General features: G+C 30.3%; 1 protein-coding gene across 22 annotated transcripts in view; it reads left to right on the forward strand.

Annotated features, from left to right (window-relative positions):
* The window catches only part of Sec31 (COPII coat complex component secretory 31), a 76,097-nt gene extending 56,899 nt beyond the window's left edge, over positions 1-19,198 (forward strand). For 9 of the 22 annotated variants that reach the window (XM_087150701.1, XM_087150706.1, XM_087150708.1 and 6 more), the window contains 7 exons: positions 1,763-1,842; positions 5,933-6,048; positions 7,804-7,821; positions 14,889-15,089; positions 15,635-15,754; positions 15,835-15,906; positions 18,908-19,198. In XM_087150701.1, the coding sequence (XP_087006827.1) occupies positions 1,763-1,842; positions 5,933-6,048; positions 7,804-7,821; positions 14,889-15,089; positions 15,635-15,754; positions 15,835-15,906; positions 18,908-19,096 (796 nt within the window). In that variant the 3' untranslated portion in view covers positions 19,097-19,198. The remainder of the gene's footprint in view (positions 1-1,762; positions 1,843-5,932; positions 6,049-7,803; positions 7,822-14,888; positions 15,090-15,634; positions 15,755-15,834; positions 15,907-18,907) is intronic. The other 13 variants (XM_087150718.1, XM_087150705.1, XM_087150711.1 and 10 more) reach the window with 3 other exon arrangements.
* The last annotated feature ends 243 nt before the right edge of the window (positions 19,199-19,441 follow it).

Raw genomic sequence — 19,441 nt, forward strand, 5'->3', positions numbered from 1 at the left:
TTAACGTTATCTATGATTTCCGCATCTGTCAATATTCTGAATATTGCCAGGCAGTTGTCCACTTGCAAAAAATCTTCAAAAATTTATGTCAACATTAAATCCCGATTTTCTTGCATTCCATTCTTGCAAATCTGGCATTGCATTTCCAGCATCAGCAGTTTCGTCTTCTTTACTCATGCCTTCAGTCTCTTCTTCACAGCTATTCTTAAAACCAGCCTTTTTAAAACCATTTTGGATAGTTTTCAGTGATGCATTTCTCTGGGCATAATCAAGTAATTCTGATAGCATCCAACACATTTATCTTTGGAAGAGATCTCTTCATCCCTGACATCTACAAGTTAGCATATCAACTTTTTTTTATAGTCAGGGTATCCGCGCACCTGGAAATTCACGAAAAATCATGGAAAGTCAAGAATTTCAGTATTGAACAAAATTTGTCATGAAATATCATGATTTTAACTTTTTAAAATGGAATGTACCAACCTCCCCCAATTTCATAATGTTCCGAATATCTGAATTTGTAACAAAATCCCCACTCACAGTCATATTTGATTAAAATATAAAATGTTTTTATCGTGTTCTTTAAAAATTATGGTGTTCTTTCAAAAAATGAAAGAAAAAACATCATTTCTAGAGGCGAATTATCTTTTAAACTTCTGTGATTTCAGAATTTTTGTTATTATTTATTTTTTTTATTTTATCAATTTAAAATTTTAGCTGAAGCAAGCCAGTCATTGCAAATTTTTTTTATTCCGAAATGAGAACAGAAAAATCGGAAGAATTTCCTTCCTTTCCAATGAACAAGAAAAGTACCTTTAGAATGTAATTCTGCTGAAAAAAAGAAGAAAGAAATATTTGCTTTTATATTTTTTTTCAGCTATTTTATTGCTTCAACTCTTTCTTTACTCTGTTTTTTAAATTTAAAATCTATAAATATGTAGATGCAGAGTATTACAGTTTTGGTTATACCTATCATTTCAATGAATGTTATTATAAAGCTTTTTTAAATTTATTGTTGTGTTTTTGGCGTTGAAAATAGTAACTTTGTTAAGTCATGAAAAATTCTTGGAATTAGTCATGAAAAGTCATGACTAATAATATTTGTTTATGATGTAGATTATTATATACCTGATTATTATTAATCGTTGTTTTTAAACTATTATACCAGCATTCCTTCTTCTTCCTTATCCCTAAAATTAGCAGGGCCATGAAATTCATGACCGAGGCAGTATGAGAGTTAGAACAAGACATGAATTTCATGGTTGGAGTAATAATACAGCTGCTGAAGTCCTATGACTGGAGCACCATGCTAGCAGAAGTCTGACTTGGCTTCTTCGCCTGTTGACTTTAGCTGAGTGTAATGGAACGGCCTTTTCGCCATGGGTGACCCTTCCAGGAGTAAAACTCCAGACGTACATCGCCCGTTCCACTCAGGGTCACCCCTCGCCACGATGAGGCAGCCAACAGGACTTTAGGGGGCCAGCATTCCTAATTATAAAATATTAATATTATAAATTTCCCTCAAAGGATAATGTTCCTAGTTTTGTTTTAATAATTTACATAAGGTATTTAAATATTATGTCTATTAATGTTATTATTTAATAGTTAAATTTTTGTCTTACTCTCATAATTGGTGCATATAATTTTGTCGTATATAGTGTTCCTAATTTTTTATTTCTAAGGTTTGCAGCAATGCTGTATATATATGATTGTTTGCTTTTTATTTTGACAATTTCAATGTTCATTGCTTTATTTATTGCAGCGGTGGAGGCAATTATTCATATCCCCCTGCTAGCGTGGGAGCTTTCCAACCTCAACCCCAATATGGTTCTTATCCTCCAGGTAATCAGTTTAAACTTGTTTAATCGATTATTCATTTCTTACAATCTTATTAAATAATCATAAAATTCACTCCATTAAAAGCCCTGCTATCCAGAATTCAACCCACTGGAGAGCTCAAGTAACTGGAGCTTTATTATTCCCCCCCCTCAATTACCTTACAATTAATTGTAAATCACGATCAATTATAAACAAGCATTTAGTTTAGAAAGAGAGCTACCCTTATTTTCTTTCTTTCTTTTTGGGAACTATTTTTATGAAAAACTTTCATAGTTTTCTCTCATCTGTAATTATTTTTTATAAGCATTGATTACAATATTACAAATTAAGATTTTGGTGTTAAATTATCCACAATTTTAGCATATTCAGAATTTGCAGATTCCCGAACATTCTGGGTAGCCAAACTTTTTATGTATATTATTTAAATGTTTTTTGCGTAAGTAAATGAGATTTCGTTAATCTTCCTTTTAATGTTTTAAGATTGTGTGTGCTTAAAACTTAGTTTCACCCACTAGAAAATTTTCATAGCTTTTAAAGATTCTTATGCTAATATTATTAATCTTCTATGTAGGATGTTGCAATCACTATTACTTGAGTAATTTAGTTATTTTATGAATATTTTATTTATTATTACACCGTTTAAATAGGATATGTTTTTTTTTTTAAAAAAAGTATGACTGCTCAATTATAATTTTAAATTGTTAGACAGTGGTAAATTTTCCTTTGTCAAAAGTATATTCTCTTTTTCCCTATACAGATGATGGTAAGCTTAAAATTCACTTTTCAATTTTAGTTATTCTATTCGATATTTTATTTTAAACTCCAGAAAATTTTAAACTTTGTACTAGTTTTGCAAGCGTTAAAAACATAAATCTCTTATTTTTGACCATAATTAAATTCCCTGTGGCAGAATTACGGCGACATTGTCGCAGAACGTTAGTGTTTTTGCAGAAAATTTTTTCATTTGGGATGGGGAAAATTTTGTTTTTCCTCTCTGCTTAATTTTTCGAAAAAAGTTTTTTTTCTTCTGCAGAATTTTTTTTTAAATATGCCTTTCTTGTGCATCAGAGGGGGAAAATGAAAATCGTGATTTTTCAATTCTCATTTGTGATTTTAAAAAAAATCGGTGATAACTGTCATTAGCTAGAATTTCAAATTAATAATATAAAAATAAAAAATCAGAAATCGCGAAAGTAGAAATGATGTTTCTTTCATTTAGAAACACCCTGTTTTACATATACTTATTTTAGTATCTCTTTTTTAAAAGAGTCCTATTTGTGTGATTTCGTTGTCGATCTTTATTTTGGGAGTTACGTACAGATTTCACGATTTTTTAATTTCTGCACGAATTTTAATTTATTATTATTTAAATTAATTACGAATTTCAATTTGTGTGATGACTTATAAAATTCGAACGAGAAAATAATTAGTACATTTTTCCGGCAGCAAAACGCGAAAATATTGCCTATAATATTGTAATTAAAAAAATATTACTTTTACAGTTAAAAACTTTTTATAAATTTTCCTTCTATACTTTCTTCTGTAAGCACAACGGTTCTGTTACTTTAAACTAGTAATTGTTATAATTAAAAGTATCTTAAAGCAAAATATTAGTGTTAGGGAAGTTTGTCGCAGAAAACCTGAAAAAATTCTTTGTCCTTAATCCGAAATAAAGATCAATGTGTGTTATATGTGTTTGATGTGTAATATCATGCTAATAATAAATCTGAACTGTTACTTTATTACCTATTTTGGTATTTCATTCATTTATTATCAAAGTGTGATTGTACATTTTTCTAGAAAATTTTAATATTTTTAGGACTGCAACCATTGCATCAAAACTTTAAATTTTTTGAAAGATTAAATTTTTTTTATTTTCCAATTAACTTGTTTATAACCATAGCTGGAAAAAAATTGGACTAGTTATGTACAAGTCAAATGCTTGTTCTGCTTTTTATTATTGCTGATACCATCCTGACTTTTTTAGAACTTTTACAGTGATTTCAAATTACTTTAGAAATACTAATTTGGTAATGTATGCCTATGCTACCACACTCAAGATAATCATTGAGTTTTTCTAACTTCATGAATAAAAATAAAAATGTCTGAAACCTTTATAATGGTCTGCAAATTTATTTATGTTAATGGTGCTAGCTCTAAACCTTTCTTTTTCTTTCTAAACCTTTCTTTTTTAAAATTCTTTTTTTTTTCTTCCTTCAAACATTTCTGCTGAACGATCTAATTAAAAAAATTTGAAGGATTTTTAGGGTCTAGGGCTGAATTGTTTCAGAACGATAGCACAAACGTTTCTAGAGTTATAAGAAAAACGCACTCACAAATTCATTTTATTGTAATAGATTTTTTTGTACTGTGTTTATTCTTTGTATCATATTTTTATTCAATTTAGATCTCTTTATGCAATTTTGTTATTGAAAATTAAGCTCTTGGAATCCAAAAAACATACTTTTTTGATTTTCAGACAAATTATGAATCATTAAATATTGGTAATAGAAATATTCACATTTATTACTAAAAACTATTTTTTTTTTTTTTGAGACAAATAAATTTAGAATCCCTAATTCTAATTGCTAGCACCTCTGTTTTAATCAGCCATTTTTCTTGGCGATATATAGTTGTATTGTAAAGAGTAATCTAATATGGTGCCATTCAAATTTTATCCTCTTTTTTCTTCTTCTTTTTTTTACCCAGTATACCACTGGTGACCAGCTGTGCCACTTTTTGACACATGTTGCCAATTTTTTTTCAATGATTAGAAATAACTATTAATCTAAATTAAAGCAGGGTTCCCATGGTCCTTAAAAACTGCTTAATTTTTATTTTGGAGAAAAAGGGCTCTTATAAGTACTTAATTTTGGTTCAAGGTTTTTAAAGTCCTTAATTTTTTTAGCGTCACTATGGTTGATAGGAAAAAATTTTCAATTCAATTTTTTAAAGCAAAATGGAGTTCTTTTATCACTTAGAATTAGACCATGTATCGAGGGTAAAGCATTTTAGAGAGACAAAAATTAATGTGTGTGAAAGGCAAAGGGAAGAAAACATGCCCTTTCATTAATATATTGGTTCTTTCATTAAAAAGTAAACAGATTTGTAAGAAACAGGGTTTGAAAAATCCCAGCCCACCTAGGTTTTTCATCAAGAATCTGGGGTTTATTGGTAAAAACCAAGTGTTTTTTCAAAAATACTTAATATTTTTTCCTGGGTACTAACAATAAAGCATGATTTGCTTCTTACAAGAAAGTTAAATATTTGGTAACTAGTATTTATAATTTGTTTTGTTACAATATAAATTTAAAGTTTTAGATTGTTACGCTGTTATTTTTATTTCTTAAGGGTAAGCAGGTTTGCCTGGTAATTCTTTGGTGAGCCTATTAATTAATGCCATTATATCAGTGCTTACATTGTAATAAAATTACTTTTTATTTATTGATTTTTTAGGAAGGTAAATAATTCACATTGTCACTGGTGGCATATGTATATTCAATGATAAACAATCACACTATTTTTTTAAAATCCTTAATTTTTCAAAAAAGTCCTTAATTTCTTCAAAAAAAGTCCTTAAAAGTGTTTAATTTTTGCTCTGTTGAAAGAGTGGGAACCCTATAAAGGTATTTCTCAAAATATGTTTGTACAAGGTTCCTTTCTAATAAAAAGAATTCTTTTTTTTTTATAAAAAAGATGTTTACCATCATTTTAGAAATAATTAGTTCCCTACACTGTCCTAAGATATAAGAGTTTTTTAAAATTATTCTAATTATATTTTTTTTTTAGTTGAGTTTGACAATTAAAAAAAACGGCTTTTTGTATCGATTCAGAAAACTGGAAAAATCAGTTACCCGGAATAGCGATGGTCCTGATCGTTCTGGATAATCGGTTCTCTACTGTAATTTTAAATAAGGAAAGTTTTTGTTAAATATCGCTGTAAATTTCATTAAATTGAGAATTCACTTCGCTGTTTGTAAATTATTTTACGAAAAAATTTCCAAAATGTTCTTGGTTCTTTAAAAAAATTCGCAAAATGGAAGTTCGTTAAATAGAAGTCCGACTGTATATTAAATGATGTTTTTATGTTCAGCACCCCAGGCACCTGTTTCTAATCAAGCTCCGCCACCCGTGTCCTTGCCTAGTTCTTATGGAGAAGTGAAACCTGGTTGGAATGATCCCCCACCCTTGAAACAACCTGCTGCTAAGGTATTATTTTGTTTTCACTCTTTACAGGGTATCTGTGTATCTGGAAAGTCAGGAAAAATCATAAAAGGTCACGTTATGGAGCAAAAATTTGTCATGATTTTAACTATTTCTTTTTAAAAAAAAGTCATGGATTTAGGTGGCCGAAAAATCTAATTTTTTCCACTCCACACGGAAAACCTGGAAAATACAGGGAATTTAAAAATCACCTAACAGGGAAAACGCAGGGAATTTTTATTTTTTCTTTACAAACTGGGAAAATACATGGAATTTTGTTTATTTTTGTCTTTTAAAAAATGGTGACCACTCAAAGCGTAATTTATGCGATATTTAACCATGATATTTCAGCTATACTAAACTATTTCTTTTACTGTAGCATTTTTTAAGTATGTAGAGCTGTTTTTCCAGTAATTGAAACTAATAAATATAGTTTGCCCACTATAGTTCACACAAGAGCACAGTAATTGTTGTTTCCTCTTAATATATGTTCAGGGAAAACACAGGGAATTTTATTTCCAGGTTTGAGTGGCAACCCTGTTTTAAAATGAATTTACCGCCCCCCCCCCCTCTCCTATTTCATGGTGTTCCGACTATCTGAATTTCTAACAAAATCCCCACTCACAGTCATATTTTATTAAAATAAAAATGTTTTTATCATGTTCTTTCAAAAAATGAAAGAAAAAACATTTCTAGAGTAAATTATCTTTTAAATTTCTGTGATTTCAGAATTTTAATTATTTATTTTTTATATTTAAAATTCTATTTCAAGCAAGCCAGTCATTGGCGAATTTTTTTTTTTCTTTTCGAAAATGAGAACAGAAAAATTACTAGTATTTCTTTCCTTTCCTATGTATCTTTAGAATATTATTCTGTAGAAAAAAAGAAAAAAGTTTTTTGCTTTTTTTTAATTTTTTCCCCAGCTATTTTATAGCTTCAACTCTTTCTTTTACTCTGTTTTTTAAATTTGAAATCTATAAATATGAAGATGCAGAGTATAACAGTTTTGGTCATGCCTATCATTTCAATTAATGTTACTATAATGCTTTTTAAATTTATTGTTGCGTTTTTGTCGGAGAAAATAGTTACTTCATTGAGTCATGAAAAATTCTTGGAATTAATCAGGAAAAGTCATGGATTTGAAAATCTGAAATCAGGGGTCTGTCTAGATTTTTCTGAGAGGTACCTTTTTTGTGAAAATTTAGACCTAATTTGTGAAAATTAAAAATTATATTAAAAAGTCAACGTAAAATATGGATTTATAGTTTTTTACGGGGTACAAAAATAAAATTTCAAGAATAAGTAGTTTGTGAAACTACCGTTTTTCCTAAAGTTGAATATGTGAAGGTACTGCTAAACGGTAGTAAATTTGACTAGGACAGACCCCTGCAAATGTAGCAGGTGCCCTGTTTGTAATTTCTACTAGTTCTAAATCATTTGTACAGAGAAAAAAAATTGCAAATTACATAATTTCTCATAGGTCTATCCATTGTTTCTTTTAATTTAATTGTTTTTGTGCACTCTTGAAATATTGATTTAATATTTTCTACAAGTAGAATACCAATTGATCAATACTGTAATTAAATACAATACTTATTATTTTATTATACGAAAAATTCCAAAGTAATCCCTTGGAATTTTTTATAAATTCTTCATGTGTAGCATACAAAAACATGTACAAATCATATTTCCTCAAAAATTGATTTCTTTGAAAAAATTTTAGTCTATATTATTCTATTATTATTCTATATCTATTTATAGACACTATCTTGTGAAAAGGTAAATATATCATACAATATCTTTGTTAAACCTCTCTTAATTTTTGTAAAAATAAAAATAGTAAATGTAAAATCTCTACTATTGCTCAAAGATTTTAACTTCCCTCTTTTTCTTTTTACTCCATTTTCTCATTTCATTTTTAGTTTTAAACTTGTCTAGGAAAGTGCTTTATATGTTTTAGAAGTGTTATTTCTTTTCTAGATAACTCTAAAAGTTTAGATACTACCAGCAGAAATGCATATTCCTGCATTTTAAGATTATTTATTAATTGAAATGAGTGGATTATAAATTATTGTAAGCTTTGCTGGGTTAACTTAATTTAAATCAGTTGATATCTCTTCTTTATATTTTTAGAAATTTTCGTTTAAATTCAAAAATATTTTTCAATGTACTGTTTTGAAAGTTTATTTGTTATATGTGACTTTTTATCAAGAATAATAATGAGAAGGAAATTTATTTAAACTGTTACTTAATGTTCAAAGAAAGCAAATTTAAAAAAAAGTCAAAGAAATATTGCAAAATGTTTAAATATCTCCATAAACTGTATGTGAAATAATTTTTTGTTTAATTATACCAATTTAGTTTATTACTTAGTTTTCTATTTATTTTAATATAAGTACTTTTAAAACTCATTAAATACATAGTTTGTGAACAAAACAAAAAATTAAAAGTCTTTTTCTGTCAAATATAATTTAGAAATGTTTTTTTTTTAAATTTTTTTTTTATCCTGATCTAAATTTGATTAATTCTTCTTACTATTAAATTAGAACTTTGTCTTTTCAAGTTCAGGAGGTAGCTTGATATTGAATTTGAATGAAAATAAATGATTTTGACCTTTTAATTATTAGTTTGTAATAGTTGTTTACAAAATGATTTTAAACAGTTAGTTAGAATTTGTAATTATTTTAAAAATGGAATTTGTAAGGAAATAAATATTATCTGTTATTGTTGCTGTAAGTTTTTGAGGTGTGCATCAGTTATCAAATGTAATTGTAAAGTCATAGGTGCTTGTATTGTTCATAAACTATTACTTTTATTTATTTTTTCAACAAAAAAAAATTTCATTTTTAGAACTTTGTACTGATAAAGAAATTTGTTTAGTGTCTCTTAAACGAAATGCATTGAAAGATTGTACATAAATGTTATCCAATGAATTGTATTAAATTACGTTTCTAAAGTTCATCTCCTTTAGGTGAATGCCAGTTAAAGCCACTCTCTAACCATTCTTTTTTTTCCTGTATATATATATATATATATATATATATATATATATATATATATATATATATATATATCAGACACTAATTCTGGTACTATTTTTTGCTGTGTGAGGTCTTGCTAAGAACAAAAATAACTTTCTAATGATTTCTTTATTTCATGTTATGATATATGTTAGTGCTGTGGAAACTAAGTGAGAATGTAGTCTGTATTTTCTTATGATAATTGTATATTTCTGTTTATAAAGTTTTTTTGTGAAGAAAAAAAGAGATTTTTAATTTTGAAAAGTACCTCGAAAATTTAACTTATTTTGAAACATTGCACATTTTATTTATTTATTTGCACATTTTATTTAAATCTCTTAAGTATGCTAACTAATTCTCTAACATGGTGTGTAGTGTTTTTAAAAAGTGCTTTTTTCATGGGGTATTTTTAAAAAATTCTTAATTTTTCCTTTTCAAAAATGAGTTTTTTGTTTTTTTACCATGCCGATTTTTGCCGTGTATTTTGTAAAATCGTGGTTTTTCACATTGTTCTGTTCAATATTTTTCACAATCCATTTGGGCGTATTATCAGTCCATAGCGTATCAAAGTGCCAATTATTTTACATGCTTGCCGTAATACTCGAGAGTCTGCATATCCGTCTAATGAGCTGGGTTTGGTGAAATTCTTGTACTCTCATGTTCAACTCTCCTACATTTTGCAAGATATTCTTCATTTCAGCCCATTGTGCAGCTCTAGTGTGGTGGTAAATAAAGTACCTACCTCTTCATTTGAGGCTTAATTTTCGGCCTTCTGAAATTGAAATATAATCGAGAAAAGAGTTCTTTGTCAGAAACTAGTTAGATCATGTAAAGTCTTTGAAATTTATTTTGCATTTTGTTAATGTATATAGTGCTTTGAAAATTATTTTGCATTTTGTTAATGTTTATAGGGCTTAAAAATATTTTTTGAGTGCTTAGAAAGTACTTTAAAGGTGCTTATTTGTTGTTGAGAGATACTCACCCTGTCTAAGATTTTAGCATTTTCTTTAGATGTTGGATCTAGTGAAACTAGATTTAATATAGAAATTGTCATAGAATATAGAATTTTTTTGGTTTCAATTTATTTGAGGTTTGCTAATCAATACACATAAATTCAGGGTTCTCAGAGAGGTTCATGAAAACTAAGAGTTGGCAGGAAATTTAATTTCAGGGGAAAAAGTCAAGAAATAAATTTTTTCTTCCTAAACCTGGAAAAAGCTTGCAAAAAGCTTGTTAAATAACAGTAGCTAATGAAAACATCTATTTTCATTATTTCTTATAGAAATTTTGCTGCAATATGGCTACATTTTTTAGAATTTTATTCTTTTATTGTTTTTCAAGGATACTTGCCTTACAATTATGCTAAGTCTTTAAAAATGAAGTTTTCTGTGTAAATTAGTTTTTGTTCTTAAACACGATTAAGATATACAATGGCTGACTAAATGACTGTGTTGATAAACTATGTTTTATTAATTAAAAAATATTGTATTTCTAATATATTGACATACAGGGTGTTTATAAAGTCCCGAACCCATTCTGATGTTTAATAACTCATAAAATAATAAATATAGATTAAAATTAATAACTTAAATGGTTAGATAGACTCAAAAAGTTTCATGACCCTTGTCAATGAACTTTCACGTGTGCCCCCTTCGTCTCACGGAGATTATCAAGTCTAGAGTCAATTTCACGCCAGGTAGCGGCAAGCATGTCGGCATCCACAGGGGCTATTGAGGTTGTAATTCTGGCTTTTAGGTCATCAATGTTCGACACGATCCTCCTGTAAACATTGTCCTTTATTAATTTCCAAAGAAAAAAGTCCAGCGGCGTTATATCAGGTGATCTGGGTGGCCAAGGAATTGAACCTCCTCGCCCAATCCATCTTCCTGCCTCATCAGTCGTATACTTAGACATGTTGGAAAACTTTGTATTTCCACAACTAGAAGAGCTTCAGCCACATGTCTTTTTGCAACAAGATGGTGCACCACCTCATTGGGGTATCATCGCTCGTGATTCTTTGAATGACCATTTTCCAGGAAGATGGATTGGGCGAGGAGGTCCAATTCCTTGAGCACCCAGATCACCTGATATAACGCCGCTGGACTTTTTTCTTTGGAGATTTATAAAGGACAATGTTTACAGGTGAATCGTGTCGAATATTGATGACCTAAAAGCCGGAATTACAACCTCAATACAGGGATGAGATTTTTCCGCTTTTTTAGCTTTTATCTCTTGAATTTCAGCTTTTTTTATCAAAAATTCAGATTTTCTAAAAATTTCACTTTTTTTTTTTTTTAAGTATTCTGCTTTTTCAGAAAATTCACCGATTTTCAAAGAGAAACAGAAAATTCAAACTACATAGCTACCAATCCTTTCTCATTTTTACCTATTTTAGCTATTTTTTCCCCTTTTACACGCAGCAGTTAAGATTCTCCGAATTTTTTACCGGCTCTCCAGATAGATACGATTTTTGTAGTTCAAACGACGCTGCTTCTGACAAGCCTTTTAGAGGTCCAAAGCCTGGAATCTGCTAATATCTCGATTCTTATTCACACGATTTTAATATCAAACATAGCTTTTCATATTTGCGTGTTGCTATTCTTATTCACGCGATTTGAATATTGTACGTTGCGATTCTTATTTACGAGATTTAAAAATCCAATATTGTGATTCGTATTTACTCCTTTTTAAAAACCTATGTAACGATTCGTATTCACGCAATTTTAAAATTCAATGTCTTGATTTGCTCATGCGGTTTATATCATCAAACATTAATTTTCGTATTTATATGTGATTTTAAAATAATGCATTGGGATTCGCATTCACGCATTCTAAAAATTATGCATCATAATTCTTATTTATGCGATCTAAAAATTATGAATCGTGATTTGTATTTACGCATTTTAAAAATTCTCTATCCCAGTTTGTATTTTCTCATTTTCAAATCGTATATCTAGTTTCATATTCATATAATTGTTATTCATATTCACGCAATTTTAAGATCAACTATCGCGATTCTTGTAAGAAGTAAGTTTTTTTTAAAAATTAGTTACTATACAGGTGACTGTTTTTCTAACGACGATTATTAGTATATGTAAGTGTTACAACATCAGAGAAACTGGAAGGGGATATATTCAAAACTAACATTCTGTGCTTGCAAAGAAGAAAAAATAGGATTTGTCACAAGATGTTTGAAGATGGACTAACGACTAAATATAGCAAAACATAAAAGATATAGCAAACAAAAGCAATCACTTAAAAAGGGATTTAATTAATTTTATTCTGATGAAGAGTTAATTAACTCATCATCAGAATTTTATTTATAATTTGCTGTTATTTATGCTATAAAATGCAAAATTCTTTTCAAATAAAATACAATTATCTAAACAGTTGCTGATTGTCATGTAATTTGTCAAACTAAAATAGCAATTTTTGTATGTTAAGGAGTTACTATATATTTCTACTTCACTGTTATTGATATGTTTCAAAGGGTTCTAGTTAGATTAGACTATAATATGAACATAATGACTCGGTCCATTGTTAAAGTTTTTTTTCCCAATATAATTTAAAAAGTAATATTACTGATATATTTGCTATAAATCACATAACAGTATTTATTAAAAGAAATGAAATATTAATGTATATTCTCAGTAGTTTTAATTTGCTAAACCAGGTAGTTTTTCAAGTAATAATTGTCTCTTATGTGAACTGAAGGAAAAATATAATTTCCAACTTTATTTTTTCAATTGGTAATTTTTATTTTTATTAAATGTTAAGTATCAATGTAATCATTTATATAATAATAGATTAGTACACAATTGTGTGTCAACACATTATTTATTACCTTAAACTGTCTGGAATTTATTATTAAAGGGTTGTGCTTGCGTAAAATTTAATATCGTGGAAATTCAGCTTTTTTGTCTTTTGGCTAATCTCATCCCTGTCAATAACCTCTGTGGATGCCGTCGTGCTTGCTGCTACCTGGCGTGAAATTGACCTTAGACTTGATATTCTCCGTGCGACGAAGAAGGCACACGTGGAAGTTCATTGACAAGGATCGTGAAACTTTTTGAGTCTATCTAACCATTTATGTTATTAATTTCAGTCTATCCTTATTATTTTATGAGTTATTAAACATCAAAATGGGTCCGGGACTTTATAAACACCCTGTATATTTATATATAAATAATTTAATTTGGAATTTTGTTGAAGTTTTCCTAGAAAAATCAGGGAATTTTGTTCCTAAAATTGAACTCTAATAAAGTATTCTTACTTACCATTCATCAGTCAGCTTTTTATTCTGAACATAACTCAAAATTTGTGTAAAAGAAATGGGCATAGCCTGAAATAATTTATTAAAAAAAAAAAAAAACTTAGTCCTAAATTATATAATGTATTCAGTATTCGTAATTTTTAAATTATATAATAGCATTTGATTCCATTTTTCAAACTTCATCTTATGAAATTTTTTTTAAAGAATAAACTAGTGAATCTGAATAAATTTGCAATATGTTCTTCATTCGCCTAAATCGATTTCTACTTTATTTTAAATTTATCTTTTTTTAAACGACTTAACTGCTGTGGGCGTATATATACGTCTCGGCCAGACGATGCCTTAACTGCCGCGTGCGTATATATACGCTTTCCCAAAGTACGATGCTTTGCATTGCGCTGCTATAAATAGAACTCCACCCCCTACTTTAGAATGCAGTAAAATGACTCTGAAAGTGTTTGCTTTGCAAATGTATTACAAATTTTGGAGGGGGAATGGGAAAAGGATGTTATGGAAAAGTGATATTGTATTAATTGCTTGTATGTCTCTATTTGAGTAAGGTCAGGTTTATTCTTCTTTCGCTTTCATTTCCCGTGTGTATTTGGTGCTTTTTATTCTTTCCATCAACGTCTTCAAAGAAAAATGCATTGCGAAAATGTGCCGTTTGTCCAAGAAGAAAAATTTGTCATGAATCCTGCTATCAGTGCAATAAATGTGATGTTGGTTTATGTGTCCAACCATGTTTCAGGATTTATCATACAACAGCTAAGCTTTAACATCTTTTATATTGTATTTTTATTATTTAATTCAAATTTTGTAATTTCTTTCTTTCCTTTTTCTTGTCTTGTAAGAGTAAACTGTTTTTAAATTGCAAAGCGTGCACTTGAGCGAAAAACGGTGGCACTGGGGAGTGAATCACGTAAATTTTACTCGGCAGTTATGGGGTTAAAAGGTAAATTTATTGTAGTGGTATTAAATTTATGTTGTACAAATTTTAAAAAGCTTTTCAATCATTTAGTGATCTGAATACAAAGAGATTGCCCAAATAAGTGACTTCTATAATATTGACATCCGAGATTCTCTCAGAATATCATATCTGTATTTCAACAACTCAAAAAAAGAGAAAAGAAGTTTCTAAAGAAATGAGTTTATTTAAAAACATTAGTAATAAAAAATGTCACAAACAGAGTGACGAAAAGAAAAGAAAGAATACCCAAATGATCTGCTTCAACAGAAGCTTAAATGCAGATAACGGGTGACGTCATGATCCACGCAAGAACGACCAACAGCAAATGAAAATAAACTGGCCGATCCCCGCAGACCACGACGCAAGTTGAATGCATGAGATCGACGACCGAAAGTTGAACCTCATACCTTTAAGCCTTTATTTGGCTAACAAATATAACCAGTCCTGTATTATGATTATGCTTAATGTTTAAGAAAGTAAGCACAAGCTTTTGAAAAGGTGCATTTCTTGTCTTGTCATAAACTAGTAGTTTGTCCTGAATGCAAAAAAACTTTCTTTATTATTTCTAATCATTCCATGTTTACAGCCTGTGTCTTCGACTTTTGAATCTTCAGCAGCACCCATAACGTCTCCCTTTCCTGAACTTCCAGTCAATGAACCCCATGTAGGCCAAACTCCTGGGGGTTATTTTGTGCCTTCTTTCCCACCACAAAATCCTGCTGCTGTCATGAATCCTGCTGCATCAATGGTGCCTAACACAATGCCTCCACCCGAGGAAACAAAACAGGTACAAATTTTGAATTACTTACCAGGGGTCTGTCCAGACATTTTGTGAAAGGTCCGTTTTTGTAAAATTGTGAAAAAATGACTCGTAATTTGGCAATATAAAATAGGTGTTAAGTCACATTCTTTCAACCAGGGTCCGCTTTTGTGAATGTGTGCAAATAGGGTCCGTTATTGCAAAAAAACTTTTTCAATGAATTTTTAAATTGTAAAGATATACAAGATTATGCTCAACACTGTAAAATTATAATTAAAAAAAATTAAATTTTAAAAAATAAAAAGCAATTTCTGCTACTAAATTAGCAATGCAACATATAAATATTTGGTATTTAGTCTTTTTAAAAAGTTATGTGATGTCCAAGTTGAGTTATATTTTTTTCTTGCTTGATAAAAATTCAAAAATTAGTTTTTCATTAAGCTTGCTGAGCATTTTCCACTGAACTATTCCAGCAAAAAAAAATTTTTTGATGGGTTTTAGAGTTTTCATTTTTTTAAGAAGTTCATCCTAACCCTGATTAAAAGTGATCTCAAAATTTGAATTTATTGCAGCAGCAACAGCATCCTGTAGAGCAACCTAAAGAGAAAGGTCCCATTCCTCCTGAACACCAAGTTTTGCAGGATATTTTTGAAGATCTTAGAAGGCAGTGTCAACAAGTTGCTACCAATCCTGTAATTTTTCCCTTCCTTTCTTTTCTTGTTGTTAACCCCTACAGCAATGCACTGATTAAAACTGTGTATTTTATTTGTAGCAAACTCGACGAAAATTGGATGATGTTGCAAAGAAATTAGAAAACTTGTACGATAAACTTCGAGACAATTCGGTGAGTTGAACCAAATTTTTTTTCTCAAAGTTTATTTTATGTTTGTGGGAAAAACCTGTTCCTTAAAATAGGAGAGTTCAATCTTTTTAGCTTAGGTGCAAAGCAGCCTAGACCTAGTTGTTTTATTTTAAAGGGGTCATCTCCCACCCCTGAAAGATAGGGTCGTTTAATGGTCTAATTAATTCAATATCAGCGCTTCTGTTCAATGATGATTCTTGATACGTTGTGGCTCAGGGGATAGAGCATTCGCCTTTGAATGAGGCGAACCGGGTTCGAATCTCAGCGAAGGCTGGGCGACACGAATTCCACTCTCTGCTCGAACCGATCACAGTGCTGAAGCAAAATATCCCCAGTGGTAGACGGATCACAGGTTAGAGTTCCCTTCCCGCCAGGCTGACCGTAGCTGGTTTTCGTGGTTTTCCTCTCCATGTAACTCAAATGCGGGTTTGTTCCTTCAGAGTCCTCCACGAAGGCAAAATTTATCCCAATACTTGATCCAGAAGTTCCCTTGTTTTTTTGGATTAGTTTCAAAATGACAAGGCTGGGTAGTTGAACATCAATGTCGTAAACCCGAAAATTGGGTCAGTTGTTTGACAACGGGTATAAAATAAAATGTTGATTCTTAAACATCAAGATATGGGAAATAACTGAATTGTAGAAAATACGTCCCAAACACTTCAATCACAAGAATTATCTTAAGAGTGACGCTAATAATAAAATAAACACTTCGTGTTAAATTCTGTTTCATCTCCATTTAAAGTTTTGAGTTTCTAATACTCAAAAGAATATATTCACAACATCAAAATTCAAGCGTACAATAACTTTCCCACTACATCATCCTATGCAATTCTGCCATAATTTGTTTGCATTTTGCTATTTTAAAAACATTTTTTTTTTCAGTATTTAATCTTATGAGTTTCCCCTGCAATTAAAACTAATAAATGTAGTGTATAGCTCACACAAAAGCACAGCAATTGTTATGTTCCTCTTAATACAGGGTGAGCCAGTCAAACCTGCATTTTTGAAAAGGGCGAGAGAGCCGTGAAAGTGGGCAGAGCGAGTTACCATGGTTACCATTGTGTCCCCCACAGCTAAGCATTTCAGTCGCCATGGAGCAGTGGTCTAAACAACAACGTTCGTTCGCTGTGAAAGCGAACGAAAGTTTTTCCAAATCGGGTGATATCCCGAAATGGAGCAATTTCTAGACCTTTCCGATCGCCGGACTTCACAGCGTGCGATTTTTTCTTGTGGGGGTACTTGAAGAGTAAAGTCTTTGAACAACGACCTCCAAGGCTTGGGGAACTCGAGAGGAGAATCCGGTTGGAAACCGAGAGAATTCCTCAGCCTATGCTCCGTGATGTGATAGACAGTTTCAGAAATCGCCTACAAGAATGTCTCGATCGAGAAGGACACCATCTTACTGGCATTATTTTTAAGCAGTGAGTGTTGTTTCTTAAATGCTTTTTAATGTAGATTAAGATAGTAACAATAAAATTTTGAAATATCCATCCGTTTACTTTTTACAGTCATTTCAAAAATGCAGGTTTGACTGGCTCACCCTGTATATTGTGCATAATATGTACAGGGAATTTTTGTTCCAGATTTGAGTGGCAACCCTGTATACCAGTGATTCCCAAAGTGGTCTATATCGACCTCCAGAGGTCGATGACGACTGACAAGGGGTCCATGTCAAGTGAAAAAAAATTTGAGGGTCCATGAAATGAAAATGCGGGTCAACGATAGTAGATCTTATATGAGCATGTCGTGATTTTTAATTTTGGCATTTCGTGAATGGAATAATCAACAGACTCTGATAGTGCCTATTTACTTACATTATACTTCCTTATAATATAAAAACATATATCTATCTACATTCTACATAATTTATAAAAGTAGCTGTGAAGTAAAAATTTTAGTAAAATTCAAGTTTTTAGGATTATTTTCTGATGTATGAAACGGAATTATTATAAACTAGCAGTTGCCTGCAGCTCAGCCCGCGTACGTAATTATTTTCTCTGCGTGTAAGGTTTTATATTTTGTAACAAAAAAGATTTTTTCCATGGTGAATTGTAGCCTAGCCTGTGTCAACTTTTTAGCTAGCTAGACCTCCAACTTTATCGAATCACAAGATCTCGGAGATTTGTTGCTTAGTTTTTACATGAAAATGTAATAAACTGACCGACACTACACTGCTACGGTTTTGTATACAAACTTATATCCGCAATTATAATATTAGTAGCGGAGTAGGGGTTTTATAGTGCACTATTTTATTCCATATATGTATTAATTAAGTGAAATTAGTATGTTTCATAAAATTGTGAAAGTTGTAGGCATTCGCTTTGTGGTCGCAATACAATTTGAACTTGTAAAAACTTGCACATATACTTATTCCGTATTATGGAATATCGCGAGAAAGTTTTTAATTGCTTTTCCATCTTCATACCTAGTGGAAAGGGGTTTCAGCACAGTTGCCAATTTCCTAACAAAAAAAAAAGCCAGACTGAACATTATTAATCGAGGAGATTTGAGATTAAACCTAACTATATTGATGCCAAATATTGATATTTTATTATGAAAGCATCAGGCTCATCCCTCCCACTAAAAGCATTTATTTATTGCTTAGTTATTTTATATAACAGATACTAAATTTTAATTAAGCTCGTTTTAATTTGAATTTAATTAATAAATGTATAAAATTAACATGTGTTTTTTTCTTAAGTTTTACACGCTACACTTCACTGCAGTTAGAAATTTAAATCTTTCGCGGTGAGTAGCACTATACCAGCTATCAAGAATACATTTTAAATTGATGAATTCGCGAAAAATTAATATCAGGTAAGCAGGGGGTCTACCCGAAACAGAAAAACTTAGCGAGGGGTCTACGAGAGAATAAAAGTTCGGGAACCACAGCTGTATACAATAACAGGGAACTACTCCACTAAATTTATGTACTTTATAATTACCTATTTGAAATAATTGTGTTTTTGTTTTTTTCCTCCAGCTTTCAAATCCAGTAACGTTAGGCCTCCACCAGGTAGTGCAAGCAATTATGCAAAGTGACTATGCCAATGCATTGGGAATTCATGGACAACTTGTTGCTAATGCTAATTTCAGTGAAATAAGTGGGTTTATGCCCAGTCTGAAAGTCCTTTTGCAGACATCCTCACAACTGAATGTATTCTTGCAATAGAACTATGAATAGGGTTTTTTTTATATTTAAAATATATCTCTCAAGTCATGAAAATTGTATAATTATTATGCTATATATAAAGAATTATGTTTGGAAGAAAAAGGTTTTTCAATTATGTGTTGTGTTATTTCCTTTTTTTTAATTTTGTAACTTATTGTAATACTTCTGATGAAATTGTCATTATACATTATAGAAAATGTAACACTCTAAAACGTAAAAAAAATAATGAAAGCTAGTTAACGATGTAAGTTCTGTAAGATTTGAAAATCTGGCAATTATTTACAAAGGATGGGTACACTCTCAAAATATCATGGTTTATATATATATATATATATATACTTATTT

This window comes from Parasteatoda tepidariorum, chromosome 9 (assembly GCF_982258835.1).
Source record: "Parasteatoda tepidariorum strain Cologne lab strain chromosome 9, Ptep-v5.0, whole genome shotgun sequence".
Lineage (NCBI taxonomy): Eukaryota > Metazoa > Arthropoda > Arachnida > Araneae > Theridiidae > Parasteatoda > Parasteatoda tepidariorum.